This window comes from Echinops telfairi, unplaced genomic scaffold (assembly GCF_000313985.2).
Source record: "Echinops telfairi isolate 266 unplaced genomic scaffold, ASM31398v2 ScPeMD7_7410;HRSCAF=8448, whole genome shotgun sequence".
NCBI lineage: Eukaryota > Metazoa > Chordata > Mammalia > Afrosoricida > Tenrecidae > Echinops > Echinops telfairi.
The window spans coordinates 2,688,860-2,704,822 of record NW_022111310.1 but is presented as its reverse complement, the minus strand read 5'-3'; the positions used below and the strand labels follow the sequence as shown (position 1 = coordinate 2,704,822).

At 48.9% G+C, this 15,963-nt stretch overlaps 1 protein-coding gene across 1 annotated transcript in view; it reads left to right on the top strand.

Moving 5' to 3' along the window:
- The first annotated feature begins 2,294 nt into the window (after positions 1-2,294).
- Positions 2,295-15,963, top strand: part of TRIM14 (tripartite motif containing 14) — a 32,851-nt gene continuing 19,182 nt past the window's right edge. The window contains exons 1-2 of the mRNA XM_004711079.3: positions 2,295-2,510; positions 4,612-4,707. Of these exons, the coding sequence (XP_004711136.2) occupies positions 2,295-2,510; positions 4,612-4,707 (312 nt within the window). The remainder of the gene's footprint in view (positions 2,511-4,611; positions 4,708-15,963) is intronic.

The following is a 15,963-nucleotide window of genomic DNA, read 5'->3' as shown; positions in this document are numbered from 1 at the left end:
AAGGTTGTATCCTCTCACCATATACTTACTCAACCTGTACGCTGAGCAAATCATCAGAGAAGCTGGATTATATGAAGAATGTGGCAGCAGGACTGAATGAGAGGCTTATTAACAGCCTGCGATATGCAGGTGACACAACCTTGCTGGAAGTGAGGAGGACCTGAAACCCTTGCCGATGAAGATCAAGGACTGGAGCCTTCAGTATGGATAGCATACAACTCAACGTAAAGAAGACAGATCCTGATAAACGGAGGAAAGGCTGACGCTGTCCAGGATTTCACATGCTTGGATCCACTATCCATGCTCATGGAAACAGCAGTCAGGAGAGCAAAGCACGCATGGCATTGCGTAGATCCGCTGCACAAAACCTCTTAAAAGTGTCGAAAAGCAAAGATGTTATTTCGAGGACTGAGGTACACCTGACCCCAAGCCCTGATATTTTCAATCACCTCATCTGCATGTGAGAGTCGTACATTCGGTAAAGAAGACAGGAAAGAATACTGCATTTGAACTGTGGTGCTGGCAACGAATAGTGAACGTACCATAGACCACTAAGAGCATGAGCAAGTCTGTCTTGGAAGAAATATCGGCAGAGTGCTTCTTAGAGGCAACGATGGCGAGACTTGCCGCACGTACTTTGGACATGTCGTCAGGAGAGACCAGTCCCCGAGAAGGGTGTCACGCTTGGTAAAGTAGAGGGGCAGCGGAAGAGGAGGCCCCTCAGTGAGATGGATTGATCCACGGCTGCCACTAGGGGCTCAAGCATAGCACAAATATGAGGCTGGTGCAGGACTGGGCTGGACGGAGGGTCACTGTGCACGGGGATGGCTTGGTGACACCCACTTAACAGCAGCAGCAAGAGTCGGCATCAGTTTGATGGCAATCGTGCAAACCAGCTGTCGCGAGCCAATTTCAACTGTGGTCTTGAAGGACAGGGTAGAACTACCCCACGGCGCCGGGGTTCTCAACCTTCCTCAAGCTGAGACCCTTTCATACAGTTCCTCATGTGGTGGGGATCCCCCAACCATACCATTATTTTCATTGCTACTTCATCACAGTCATCTTGCTACTGTTATGAATCGGGCGACCCCTGTGAAAGGGTCGTTTCACCCCCAAAGGGGTCGTGACCCACAGGTTGAGAACCGCTGCCATAGGGGTTCTCTAAGGCTGCAGTTTTTGTTTTTGTTTGTAACTAGAATGTGAGAAGAATCCAAGCCAGTTTCCCTTTTACTGTGCCTCCGCTCACAGCCCGGCAGACCAATGTTTAAGACTGGTGGGTGAGGAGTCAGGAGGGTTGTTTTGTTAAGGCTGTGAACCTGCCCTCTCTTTTTTATAAATGTTCACTTTACTTATCTTCCAAGGCTGTAATCCTTACAGGGGCAGATCGAGCATCTCTTTGTCCCTCTCTCTCTCTGCAGAGTGGCTGGGCATTTGAACCACTGACCTCTGCGTTAGCAGCCAAGGGTAGAACAGAGAGAGAAGGCTAAGTTAAAGAGCCTTGTATGGAGAGCTGGGCCTTTGGTCTGGGAGCAGCGGCTCTGCGAGCAGTTCTGTTGGCTTTTGCTGTTGAGAATATACGCAGACGGACCACTGGGCAAACGCCCGGCGGACAATCTGCGGGCTCTGATGGCGCTCCTTGCGTTGTGCAATCAGTCTCCTCCAAACCTTTCCTCCTGCATGGACAACAACTCGTCGTCTCCTCGGAGTTTCCAACTCCCAGGAGTCCGAGTGGTGCAAACGATTGAACTGCGCGGCTGCTACTCCATAGGTTCAAGTCCACCCAGAGGCACCTCCAAAAAAGGCCTGGCGCCCTACCTCCCCTAGACAGCCGCCATCGAAAAGCCTTTGGCGCACAGCTCTACTCTGATGCACGGGGGTCGCCAGGCGTGGAGTGAGCTGGACAGCAGCCCGTTTTCTTACAAGTCGGGGGCATGGTTCTCTCCTGGGGAAAGAGCGGGTCAAAGGTGGGCAGGGCACACCCCCAGAGACAGCCTCAGCCGGCTGCTCCCTGTCAACCTTGACCAAGTGGCTGTGTTTTGAGCTCGCAGTACTAGGGGGAACACTAAGCAGAATAAAGGCGCGCAATGGGCGAGACGCTCCCCTCCACCACCACCACACCCCGGTGCACCCCCTTCCGCGGAGACCACCTCCTGGCTGACCGCGAGGACCCGCTAGACCGCGCCCCAGCGAACTTGGCAGGAAGATGCTACCCTTCACTCCCTTCAGCCCGGGCCGCCCCGCCCCGCGCCGTTTCCACTCCCGGCCGCAGCCCCACCCAGCCTCATCCAGTCCGAATGGCGGCCGCCGAGGCGACCAGCGAGACACCCGGGAGGCCGGGGGCCGCCGAGCCCGAGGGGGCGCGTGGCTGGCGCTGCCCGGAGCACGGCGACCGCGAGGTTGAGCTCTTCTGCCGCCGCTGCCAACGCTGCGTGTGCGCGCTGTGCCCCGTGCTGGGCGCGCACCGCGGCCACCCGGTCGGTCTGGCGCCGGAGGAGGCGGCGCACGTGCAGGTGGGGCTGGGGGCGTGGAGGGGGCCGCGTGGGGACGGAACAGGTGGGAGGGAGGGAGCGTGCCGGGTTTACTGTCCCTACCGGTCAGTTCCCATGGTGCCCAGAGGTCAACGAGGTGTCTTTGTGGTTCACGAGACACAGGTGGGCGCAGCAAAGGGCAAGTGACCCCCTGCCATCTGTTAGGCCTCAGGCCTCGGTGGGAACTGCAGCACCAGGCTTCTGTTACCCAGACTTAAAATATACATGAAAATAAAACCTCATCCACCAAGCCTGGCCCCTTATACTGCCCTGGGCCGGAAGAAAATTCACCTTTTCACCATGTTAGGCACTCCCACCCAGCGGGAAAAGCGCATGTAGCCCCCGGAAGCCACAGGGAAACATCTGCGGGTGGTTTTTTTTACCTGAAGTTCACAGAAAGTGACTGTGGGCTGCAGGCTTAATGGGCCAGTCAGCTCAGCACCACCCTCCTCTCTCAATGCCAATTCTCCCTCCCCCTCCCTCACTTCTCCCTCCCCCTCCCCTCCTTTTCCCTTCCCCCCCAGTCCCTCCCCGCCCCCAACTCCCTCATTGGTGAATGGAGCCATTGTATGCATTCAAAACTAAGGCTGGGAGGCAGAGGCAGGCTTTGAACACAGAACTTCACACACTGGGTTGCTCCCACTGGCCCATTCTCCCCTGGAACCCCCTCTCCCAATTGTAATCCTAATACTAGTGGCCAGAACTCTGGTCTCTCTTCTCTTCTCTTCTCTTCTCTCTCTCTCTCTCTGTGCTTCAGGTTGGGCTAGGCAGGGACCCCAATCTCTAACCCAATTCACCACTGTCCAATGGATGACGGTTCATAGCGACCCTGTAGGATAAGGTAGAACTGCCCCTGTGGGCTTCCTAGACTGTAAACCTTTATGGAAGTAGGAAGCCTCATCTTACTCTCATGGAGTGGCTGGTGGGTTCGAACTGCGGGCCTTGCAGTTAGCAGCCCAATACATAGCGTACGTCCCTGACAGACATTGATTCTACTACTTCCACTTTCCAAAAGATGAACCCAGACCCAGGATGATCTCTCCCCTGCGTGGTGGCAGACTGAGGGCACCACACGGTAACCATCTTAGAGCTCAAAGGTAGAATGAGCCTGGGTGCAGGCAGTCTTGTGCATCCTGCCTCTGTGTCCAGAGCCTTGATTTTCTTACCTGTAAAATGGCTGTAATAATAGCTCCCCCTGGAACGCTTATGAAGAGGCAACAAGACTGTCTTCTAGAGTTAAGACTTGGGGTCTCTCCCATTCCCCCATTTGCCCACGCATCAATCCACCATCTATGGGGACCCATTATTACATCCATACACCTGCCTATCTACCCACCCATCAGCCCTTCATTTAGTCACCAAACATGTATTTGGCACACTCTGAGCAAACACTATCAACAAGAATGAAAGGTGGTTTCAATTGTCTCCTGCCCTAGAGGAGCCGTTCCCCTGGCTCATGGCAGGGAATAGGCCAAGACTATCGAGTGTGGTAAGTACTGCCATGCGGGAGCCCAGGCACGGGCCGGGAGCCAGAGAAAAGAGTGTGAGGGCTAGGGACAGGCAGGCTCCCGGGAAAGTTGTAAAGGCACAGATTGGGTGGGGGCCATTTCAGATGAGAGGTGAGGGGAGCATCAGCTCTACAGACCTGTCACTCAAATGTCTTCTGAGCCCCAGTCCGAGCCAGAGGGTCACAGTACCCCTGGAATAGCACTTCTCGAGGGCAGCTTCTGGAAGCAGGTGCTCAGTTCACCCTCAGTAAGTGCATGCTCTCCCCCTGTCTCCAAGCCTTCGCTTCCTATTTGAGGGGCTAGAAAAGCGGGCCACACGCAGAATGTGTTCCGAGCCCAAACAAAGCAGGACCACCAATGGAGTGGCATGGAGATCTGACAAAGACCTGGTGTGCCCTCTGAAGACCAGAGGGGCCCAGGCCCCCTGCCCCCCCCCATTGGTCATGTGACTTTGGACAAGTTATGTCACCTTCTGCAAGCAGGAAAAGCTGTGGGGAGAGAGGAGATGGTGGTTTGGGGTGCCTTGTTTCCTCCCGGTGACAGTCCTGAGACGTCTCCTACTTCCTCACATACAGAAACTCACCCAAGACTGTTTGAAGCAGTTAGCAACCAAGACGCAACAAGAAGTTGACAACATAGCCCAGATAGAAGACGCTGCTGAGAAGCTGAAGGCAAGCAGACCTTTCTTTCTTCCTTCTCGTTGACACGCCCACATTTCCCTTCAGACACCTGGTCTTCCAGAACATGGAGCCAAAGAAAAATAAAGACCTAGCCAACACTTAGGTGGGCAGGGGGGTGTGGACTAGAATTTATACATCAATGCTATGGAAGCGGCAGGCAGGATATCAAATGATGTGTCAGATTGGGTAAATCTGCTGCCCGAGACCTCTATAAACTGTTGAAGAGCAAGGATGTCACTTTGAGGACTAAGGTGCACCTGACCCAAGCCATGGTCTTTTCAATCCCCCCCGCCCCCATGCATGTGGCAGTTAGACAAGGAATAAGGAAGGCATAGAAGAACCGATATGTTTGGATAATCGTCTTCAGCACACTGTTGACAGGTGTATTAGTCTGGGTAGTTTAGAAAAACAAATCCACAGAAACTGATGTATAAGAGAGTTTTATATAAAGGTTAAGTGCACATCCAGAAAACATCCTAATCCAGTGCTACCCAAGCCCACAAGTCCAACATTAACCCATTAACCCATTAACACCAATCCACAAAGTCCTCCTCCATCTCACAAAACACATGCAATAATGCCGACTGCAGGAGGAAAGCTAAATCAGTGAATGTGTAAGCATCTCAGCACTGGCAGGGGTCTCCACACGGGTGCTCCAGCACCCAGGGCTGCATCAGGGTAGGTCCATGTGGCTTCTCCTCAGGGATGTCTTGCAGGAAGTGAGCCTTGCCAGCTGAAGCCGGGAACTGGCTAAGGCAGCTGCACCCTGGTCCGACCATCAGAAAGCAAGAGACCCGAGAACTAGAAAGGTGAAGTTCACCGAGCCATTTATCCCTCCACCCTTCAATTAACCCCACATGTGTTTATCGGCCAGGTTGGCACAATAAACTAACTACCTCAATGGGTGATTATGGAAAACACTGTGGACGGCCAGAAGAACGAACAGAAATGTCTCAGAAGAAAGACAGCCAGGGTGCTCTTTAGAAGTGGCTGACATGCTTCGTGCATGTTGTCGGGAGAGGCCGGTCTCTGGAGAAGGACACCATCCTTGGCAAAGCCCTCAATGAAACCGATGGACACAGTGGCTGCAATCCCAGACTCCAACATGGCAACGATGGTGAGGGTGGTGTGGGACTAGACACGGTTTTCTTATGTTGTGTACGAGTTGGAACCAACTCAATAGCATCTAACAACCTGGCTTACACAAGAGCCGTGGTGGTACCATGCTTAAGCACTTGCCTGCTTACCAGAAGGTTGCCAGCGGTTTGAACCCACCAGCTAATGGGTGGGAGGAAAAAGGTGGCAGTCTGCTTCAGTAACGACTACGACTGTAATAGAGAATAAAAGGGAAGTCAGCAAAAAAGGCTGAAGGCAGAGGAAGACACTGGTGAGAGGACAAGAGTTCAAGGCAGCAGAGGGCAATACGCTCATAGACACAGCCCTGCCGTAGCAGCGATCTATAAGTAGATGCACATATGGGCATGCAAGCTGAAGAAGTGTGGAAAGAAGGACGGCCTATACCCATGAATAGTTTATGTAGATTTGACGGGATATTTCTACACACCTATTTACATAGGCTGCAAAGGTATCCATAATTATGGTAGAGCATTCAGGGAGCAAAGTGATGACAACTTCTTAGCCATAACCAAACACCGTAAGGGAATGAATGCCTGCGTCTGAGGGCTCAAGACAGCAAGAGGGTGAAACAGTGCCCAGGGCCGGGCCATCCTCACAGTCATTTCTGTTTGAGCCCATTATTGCAGCCACTCCTTTACCAAGCATGATGTCCCTCTCCAGGGACTGGCCCCTCCTGTCAACAAGCCCAAAGTACACGAGACTCGGTCTTCTTCTTTCACTTCTCCCTTTTCATAATGAAGTTCATGTCAGGAGATTCTTTTGCGGGTTTCGAATGGGAAGTTGGGACTGGTTCCTGCTGAGCCACCATTTGAACTGTGAAAAAATGTTGATACATCTTTTGGGCCCATTGGGTGGGGCCTCAGGCTGGTCCCTTTTCCCTCCCAGCTTCAGTTCTCAGGAGCCCTTGACTTATCACACACACAGGCATGAAGCCTGACTCACGCATGGGCGAAGCTGGCACCTAGGACTTCACCAAGCATGATGGCCTTCTCCAGGGACTGAGTCCATGGATGGACTCGCAGCAGTGTGGCCCAGGCTGGAGATAACCAGGTGCAAAGGTCTAGGGCAGGGCCAAGGATCGGCCTCCATTCAACATCCACAAGCGATAGAACGTTGGCAGGAGATGGTTCTGGTTCTACCTGTGGTCTCAGCTAATTATTAATAGTGTCTCAGCATAGAGGAGCAGCTGCACTGCTCCGCATAGACGTGCAGCTTGGGGACTTTGGACCGCAGTCCCAGGGACGACTAGGGCAATTGGTATAATATGCCCACAAAGAGACTGTTCTACATCCTACTTTGATAAGTAGCAGCTGGGGTCTTAAAAACGTGCACGTGGCCATCCAAGGTGCGACTACGGATCTCTCCCCACCCAGAGCAAAGAAGCGTGAAGAAAGTCAAGGACTCGTGGCGCGCGTGAACCACAGCCTCCACTGCCCTGAGACACAAGAGCTGCGTGGTGCCTGGCTGCCGCCACCAACCCCTCTGCTGTGGACCGCAATCGAAGGTCCTGGACAGGGCAAGATGGGGGAACAGTAGAATAAAATTCAAGGTTGTTTGTTTGTGTTTTAAATCAGGCTCACTGGTCTGATAGAGACTGGGGGAAGCCTGAGACCATGCCTTTCCGCCTACGACTGAACCCACCCCTGAAGATCAACTTTCTGCCAAACTCTTTGACAGGCCTGTAAAGTCAATATTAACACAAAGGAGGAATGCATTTCTCAGTGCAATCAACATTACAAGACAGACAACAAAACTCAGAAGGCAGGAAGGGCGGGAAAGAAGGTCAAGGGGAATCCGGGGACTCAAGGAGGAAGTGGGAAGACTACACCGAGAGGATTGCAACAATTGTCAGGAAACAAATTGTATATAATATTGTTGGCTGATGATTAAAAAACAAAGACTCACTGCTGTCAAGTTGATTCCAACAAGTGACTCCATGTGACCGGGTGGAACGTCCCCTGTGGCTTTCTCATTCCATATGACCGGGTGGAAACGTCCCCTGTGGCTTTCTGAGACTGAAACGCTTTAAGGGAACAGAAATCCTCGTTTTTCTCCCTCGGAGAGACTGATAGTTTTGAACTGCTGACCTTGTGGTTAGCAGCCCAGTGAGTAACCACTATGCCACCAGGGCTACTAGGGTGATAGTTAGGTTTTATGTCCATTTGGTTGGGCCAGGATTCTCCTACAATATGATCTAACATAGAATAAACCAAAGCCAAACTCACTACCATGGAGAGAGTCAATGCCAACTCATAGCAACCCTATAAGACAGGGTCAACTCCAAGGTAGGATCTTCTGTGAAGCAGCCAAGCAATTGTGGAAGAAAAGGATAGAGGACCACCTCCTTCATGGCCTCACTGCCTTGATACAATTGAGGGAGGGTTCCTTTGGGCTGTGGCCTACTTACAGTGAGGAATAGTGCTGTACAGAAACTAGCCCACTTCAGCTAGGTCTGGATCCTGTATCTAGTTTGCCATCCTCCTGTTATGTTGTCTGCTGATCTCAGGAGCCATCAGCATATGACCGACCTGGGCTTCTTCATTCTACTGTGGTCTTTCTGCTTCATCTCCCTGCTTCCTGTCCATCAGCCCTTACCGTTCCATAAGTCAGGCGAAGCTTCCAGCTTATGTCTGACCGACAGACTTGAAACAGACTGGACTTAGCCAGTTCTACCACTGGGTGAGCCAATTCTTGATCTAAATCTCTTTGTGAATACATGCACATAGAAGAGTCACTGGTTGGGCCCCTCTAGAGAACCCAGCCCAACACAGATGGAAAATCAGTTTGCTCTATAAACTTTCACCCAAACAACAATATGAAGTCCAGCAGTCCCGTGTGCAGGACTCTGGACTTAGGAAGATAAGTCAGCTCCAACAGCACCCCAGAGCAACTTTCCAGAGGGCTTGGGGAAATGGAAATGGGTACATTCAAAGATATGGAGGGAGTGCCAAGGGCTCTTTGGTCTCAAGAACGGCGTTGGAGCTCACATCACTGTCTGCAAATCTCCACCCAGATCCGGTTGGGCATCCCCCAAGGAAAGAGTGAAGACCGGTGTGTTGTATGGAAAAGTCTGGAGAGAGCTTACTCCAAGGAATGATGTTCTTTTTTTTGCCCCCTCCCCCAACTGAATTTTTCAACTTTTATTTTGAAATAATTATTAATTTGTAGGAAGTTGCAAAAATAGTACAGGAAAGTTCTGTACTACCAATTTGCCCCCTCTCAGAGGACAGTATCCACATCAGGACATGGACACTGTATGTGCATAGTTTCTCCCATGTGGAGATTCATCTCACCAGCAGCAATCAAGATCTAGAAATGTTCCATCACCCCCAATAGTTACCTCATGCTACCTCACCTCTCCCACCAATCCCTAACCCCTGGCCATCACTATCTCTATCTCTATCGCTAGGACTGTTGTTTGAGACTATTTTCTAAGTGGAATCATGCAGTGGGAAATTTTCACACAGTTTTGTCCAGGCATTGGTGTGGCTATCAGCTTTCATTTATGTGGGAAGAATGTGATTGCTGGGTTGGCTAGTATGGTGCTTACATATTTTGTTTTAGAAAAAAACTGCCCAGTGGGGACTTTCAGGAAGATGGTGCACTCGGCAGACACCATCCAGACTCTCCTCACAGACCCTAGAGACCAATCGAAACATTGAACCCTAGAGCCATGAGCTGCAGAGGAAAGAATAGAAACGTTGATTGGATACCAACTGGGAGAGGAAGTTGAGCAAGAGCTGCGAGAAAGAAGACAAAGAGGTTGAGTTATTGGCTGGCCTAACATAGTACCGCCATTTTGAACCTGGCAGCACAGGCAGACCTGTGGCTGGTGACAAGAAAGGTGCAATCCTCCCTTGTTCACCACACTTACTTTCTATCCAGTGGCTGGTGACAGCCCCGGACTTCCAGCACAGCCCCTTGTTCCGCCTGAGGTTGGAGCAGCGCCCTCATGTGTTGGCCTCTGTGCATCACACACGTGTCTGGAGGTGCATGCAGTCTGTCTCATCAGACAAGCAAGACAAGAAGGACCGAGTTCCCAGCCACCCCTGGCTGGACAAGAACTCCTTCCACAGCCAGCCACACTGCTCCAGGTGCCCTGGGGGCCCATAAGAGTTCACTGAGACCTCAGCCACCTTCAGAGCTGGCAGGAACTGCTTCTGAACTGGGTGTCCTGGCCCCAGACACTGTCTAGGCTGGCAGAACTCTGACGAGGAGCAGACGTCCCATCCTTGGCTGGCTGAGGGCACAGACCCATAATGGGTGCCGCCCACCCCACAGGTCTCTCCCACCTGGGTCTTCCCCTACCTTTGTTCTTCACCTTCATTTGTTTGCATATCCTTTGTTCTCTCTGTATTTTTATTTATTTTCTTCCATTTATCTTCCCCCTCTCCTTCTTTCCTTCTTTCCCTTTACTGCTCTCTCTGCTGTCCCCTCCCATAGCTTTGCTTATTGTATTCTCTCTCTCTCTCTCTCTTTTTTTGGTTTTTATTTCCTGTCTTTGTCTTCCTCTTAGTTATTAAAATCTTTTTTCTTGCTGTTGTTTGACTGCCTTCTGCTTTTTAATATATTTTTCTCTTGTTTGCTTGTTTTTTTTTGTCCCACCCAATGTGAGACAGCAATTGTGCCCACAAACAGCCCCACCCAGTGGGCACCAGTCACTACCAACTCCTGTACCCCCTGTTCATAGATACACTGTGGCGAATATTCTGCCAAATCCACCCTCAACTGAGCTACACAAACAGAGAACTTATGTTCTCTATCACACCCACCCAGAGAGAGGTGGTGAGTGCTTAAGAACACACCATCATTTAGAAGAATTCAGAAAATCAGTACAAGAACTGACTGGCTGAATAAATGAAAAATTAGAAAGCACTAAAAGCAGAAAATAGAAACGCTAGAATATAAACACTAAAATTTCAGAAATAGGTAATATATAAAAAAGAAAAAAATAGATAATATATTAGAAGGAGAAAGGATTAGAATTGAGTCCATAGAAGGCCAAATTAGTGAGCTTGAAGACATATTAATCTTTTCAAAAAACAATCAGAAAAAAGAAGAAGAAAGCCTAAGAATTATAGGGGGAAACCATTAAAAGGAGTAACTGAAGTGTATTAGTTTGGGTTGACTAGAGAAATAAATCCAGAGACACTCATGTGTATAAGAAAGAGCTTTATATAAAAGAGTAATTGTATATTAAAAAAAAAAAACCCAGCCCAGTCCAAATCAAGTCCATAAGTCCAATATTAACCCAAAAGTCCTATACCAGTCTATAAATTCCTCTTCAAGCTCACACAATACATGCAATAACGCTGAATGCAGAAAGATCACAGGCCAGTGCGTGGCAACTCTTGTGGATCTAGTGGCAGTGAAAGCATCTCAGTGTTGGCATGGGTCTCCATGTGGCTCCTCCAGCTCCAGGGTTCTGGCTCCATCAGTGTAGCTTTATGTGGCTTGTCAACAGTAAGACGAAGCAGAGAGTGTGGGTCAGGCCTCCAGTGAGCTATTTATCTCTACAGCACCTCCAAATGAGGTCATCAAGCTGAGACCTGATTGACAGGCTAACCTCCACCGCTTCACTCTTAATAGTCTCAAGTTGACACCAAACTATGTAACCATCACATTAAGTGTGATAGGAATTCCAAAAGAGTAAAAGACAACAAACAGCAGAGAGGAAAGTGTTGACAGTTATTGGAAGAAAAGGTCCCTAGTATCATGAAAGAGGAAAATATATGCAGTGAGGATGCTCAACAAACCCCAGACAGGACAGACCCCTCCACCTCCCTGACCCACAAAAGAAAATTACCAAGACATGTCATAATAAAAAAATCCAAAACCAAAGACGGAAAATAAATCTGAAAGCAGCTCAGGAAAAACAAAAATGTTACCTACAAAGGAGACTCAAAAAGACTGAAATCTGACTTCTCAGCAGAAACCATGTATGCAAGAAGAAAATGGGATGACAAGTATAAACTCTAGACGAAAAAGAAAAATTGTCAACCAAGAATTTTATATCCAACAAAAATGTCCTTCAAATATAGTGGCAAAATTAGGACATTTCCAGGTAAACAGAAAATAAAAGAATTTCTAAAAACCAGACCACTCTTGCCATACTAAAGGAAGCCCTTGGGCAGAAAACCAACCTGGTAGACCACCTGAGTTTGACATGCATGAACACCACTCAGAAGCCAACCCAGGTGCAGAAGTATCCAAAGGAAAACACACCTGCAAAACTGAAACTAAGGAACCAGAAAGATCACTCTGTAAACAAAGCCAATTACAAAGTAAACAGAGGGAATAAACAGTGTAGTTACAGAACTTCCAAATGTAGAGGAAGCTCAGTAGATTTTAAGATAGAACAAAGGTTTGTTTTAATTGGACGAGAAATTAATAAAGCACAGGGTAATTGCAAAGAAAATTAAAAAGCCTCATCAAAATAAAAGAGGAGCTAAGTGCCAACTCAACTTTTTATAGGTCTACAACTTAATAGCAATTGCAGTTATCAGCTAGTTGTGTAACCCTACCTACCCTTAATCAATGCAATCTTCCCGCCACTATTAACCTTCTTTTCTCTCCCTCTCTCCTGCGGCTGGCAACCACTAATAAACTTTGCTCTCCATTTTAACTAAAAGAAAGAAAGAGCCAAACCATTTCCCAAAGTGCCGTACCATTGTATAACTCCACCAGCAACGTACAAAAGACCCAGTTTCTCCATATCCTTGCTGCTGTTGGGCGTTTCTCTAGTTTTCACTTTAGACACAATCTGATAGGCGTGTGGTCTTTGTTTGCGTTTTCCCAATAGCTAGTGCTGCTGAGCATCTTTTCATGTGTTTGCCTGCCATCTGTCTATCCCCCGTGATTAAACATTTCTTCATGTCCCTTGCCCATTCCCTAGCTGCACCGTTTGTTTTCTTACTGTTGAGTTGTGACAGTTGTCTAAGTATTCTATCTAACTAGACCTGTCCTTCAGCTGCTTCTTTGGCCGGTTGAAAACTATTTCCTCCTACGCTGTAGCTTGTCTCTTGCTCCTCCTCTAACAGTTTCACACCGATCTATGCGTTTATTTTGGTGAAGTCCAGCTGTTCATTAGGTGGGTTGTGCTTTGGGTGGCAAACCCGAGAACGCTGTGCTAACGCTCGTTGTTGTTGGTTGACCTCGAACGGGCTCCACGTCCCAGCAGAATGAAACCCTGCCTGCACTGTCACGTCCTCACAGTTGTTGGATTTGAACCCATTGTTGCAGCCACCGCGTCCATCCATCTCCTGGTGGCTTTTCCTCTCTTTCATTGACCCCCAACCTCGCCAAACATGATGTTCTTCTCCAGGGACTGATCTCTCCTGATAGCATGTCCAAAGCACATGCCCCTGCCTCTCACCATCCTCCCTTGAGCGTTCTGGCTGTGCTTCTAAGATAGATTTGTTCAAGATACTGTCAGTGTTCTCTGCTGACACCATAATTCAAATGCATCAGTTCCCCACTCTCCCGTATTCACTGTGAATTCACAGTAAATTCACAGGAGGCGATTGAAAATACCAGGGCGTGGGTCAGGCAACCTCAGCCCGAAAGGTGACATCTTTATTCTGATCCCAGAAGATTTCCCCATTATTATTATTTTTGCTAAAAGTTTCATAGCGTGCACTTAAGTATTTGATCCGTTTCAAGCTAATATGTCTGTAAGGTATGAGATTTAGGTTAAAGTTCAATTAGTTTTGCATTTGGATATCCAATTGCCGTACTGTATGAGGCTATTTCTAGGCTCTTTAATCTGTTTTAAATTATCATTTTTTTCATTCTGAACTTAACTTCCCTATGAGCTATAGGGCTAGTCACATCATTTTTTAATATTTAATGAGTTGTGCATCTATGGGGGAATTTTATGAATTTGGATGTACCAGAACTTTTTAATATTTATTTTTAAGTTTTGAGTCTTGTTGTTACTGAATTTAGACCCCACACCTGCTCAATGTAAGCCTAGTGTTTCATTTATTTGTTTGTTTGTTTATTTGTTTTGCTGGTGCTTCTTGTTCCATCCATGATCCTAGGTAGATGGCAAGGTGTCTTGCTCCCTGCCTGGGTAGCCAGGGGGCAGAGATTTTACTGATTCACACAGCTGGAGCAGCCCCTTTGTGCAACCGGCTTAATGCAAGCAGCCCCTCCCTACATCAAGCTTCCAGAGCTTCCTCCTATCACCAGGCCCAAGTCTGATGATCTCACCCCCACACTCTCCTACCTCCACTTCCTCCTCCACCTCCCTGTCTCCCTGTCCCTCCCCTCCCGGGCTTGCTTGGTTTAGTGCCTGCCCTGTGCTTTAACGCCCAATTCCCTCTGTCATTGGCACCCGAGACCTTCCTTTATTCCTGGTTTGGTTGATCTTGAGCTAACTGCAAGGCCAGCAGTTGGAAACCACCAGTCACTCCATGGGGCAAAGATGGGGCTACTACTCCCATAAAGAGTTATAGTCTCAGAAACTCACAAGTGCAGTTCTACCCTGTCCTGTAAGGTCACTACATCAATTCTATGACAGTGAGTTTGGGGTGTTGTTGCTTTTTTTAACTTTGGTATGTACTTTTCCAAGTCTGCTCATTGTATCAGCATTTCTATGTGTTTGAAGCAGGACACAGGTTTCTCCAGGTCTGCTCCTTCACTCCTATTGGCCACGACTGTCATGGGCTTCTTGTTGGTTTAACATCACAGCACTTACCCCTGTCATTAGAAGTTGCCTCTCACTGTCAGCACCAGGGGCTGGATGCTCTACAGCCCACCAATCACAGAGCTGGCTTCCCAGTGCTGCCCTCTGGATGCCTCCCAGGCGTCACTGGTGTGAAACATGCTGCGGGATCATCCAGGTACTCAGATGTCTTTCCTTGGGGATACATCTCTAGAAATGATGCATCTGGCTAAATAGGCAGCCACGTGGGAGTCCTGCTGGGGCCTGCTGAAACTGGCCTGCTGGCCTGAGTGCTGTGCGGCAGAGAGGCCTCAACACCATGCCTCCCCGCATCGCTCACACAGAGGCAGTAACTAGGACCAGACCATGTGCCCGGAAATCCATCCATAAACAATAAAGTTCAAACATAGTCCTAAGAAGCCAATGGCCTGGCCTAGCCAACCCCTTGCTTATAGAGAACAATCCAGAAGGACTTGGTTGTTAATCGTCTCTAGGAGGCAGCCCCAACAATATCATTCAATGGTTTTCTCCATTCACATCCTGCACCCACCCTGCTCCACGGCCTCTCAGGGGAAGTGCGTCCAGACGGAGGGAACAGTCCCCGCTCTCCGGCTCCCCAGCCTTTCACTCAACTGGGGTTCCATGTTCAAATAGAGGAATGGGACTTTCTCTTTCTGGAATCTTCTGCATATTCCACACTGAGCTTCTGATGCTTTCGAAACGAAAGTGGAGGCTTTCTACTCCCGCACGAGCAACGGTCTCGGAAACCCACGAGGGCATTTCCACCCGTCTGCCAGGTCACCGTGAGTCAGAATTAACCCCGTGGCAGGGAGTTTGAAGTTTCATCTGTGTGTGTGGGGATGCATTTATTACTGTTGGGTGTCCTCAAGGGAATTCCAACTCATCGAGACTTTAAGCACATTTCCTCGCCCTGATGTTCCTCTTTCTCGCGGACACGCAGCTTTCCTGAGCCTGATGTCCTCCTTCTTCAGGGATGGGTCGGTCCCTCCGGGTAACATGTCCTGTGGATGCAGATATGTATACAGGTATTCATATAGGAGGGGGGCCTTGAAAATAGAAAAATGGAATAAAGAGATCATGGAAATTTCTTTACCCAATTCACAATTAAAATTTATTTATTTGTTTATTTATGTGTTTGTTTGTTTGTTTATTTAAAATAATGGAATTTTCCCACAAACCTTTTGAGGCGTCATCTGATAGATGTGTGTGTGTGTCCTGGTGGAGTGGTGGTTACATGTTGGGCTGGGACCCACATGGTCAGCAGTTGGAAACCACCAGCAGTTCCGAGGGAGCAAGACTGGACTTTCTACTCCATTCAACAGTCACAGTCTCCAAAACCCACAGCATTGACTTGATGGCAGTGTGTTTGGTTTTCGGTGCGTGTGTGTGTGTGTGTGTGTGTGTGTGTGTGTGTGTGTGTG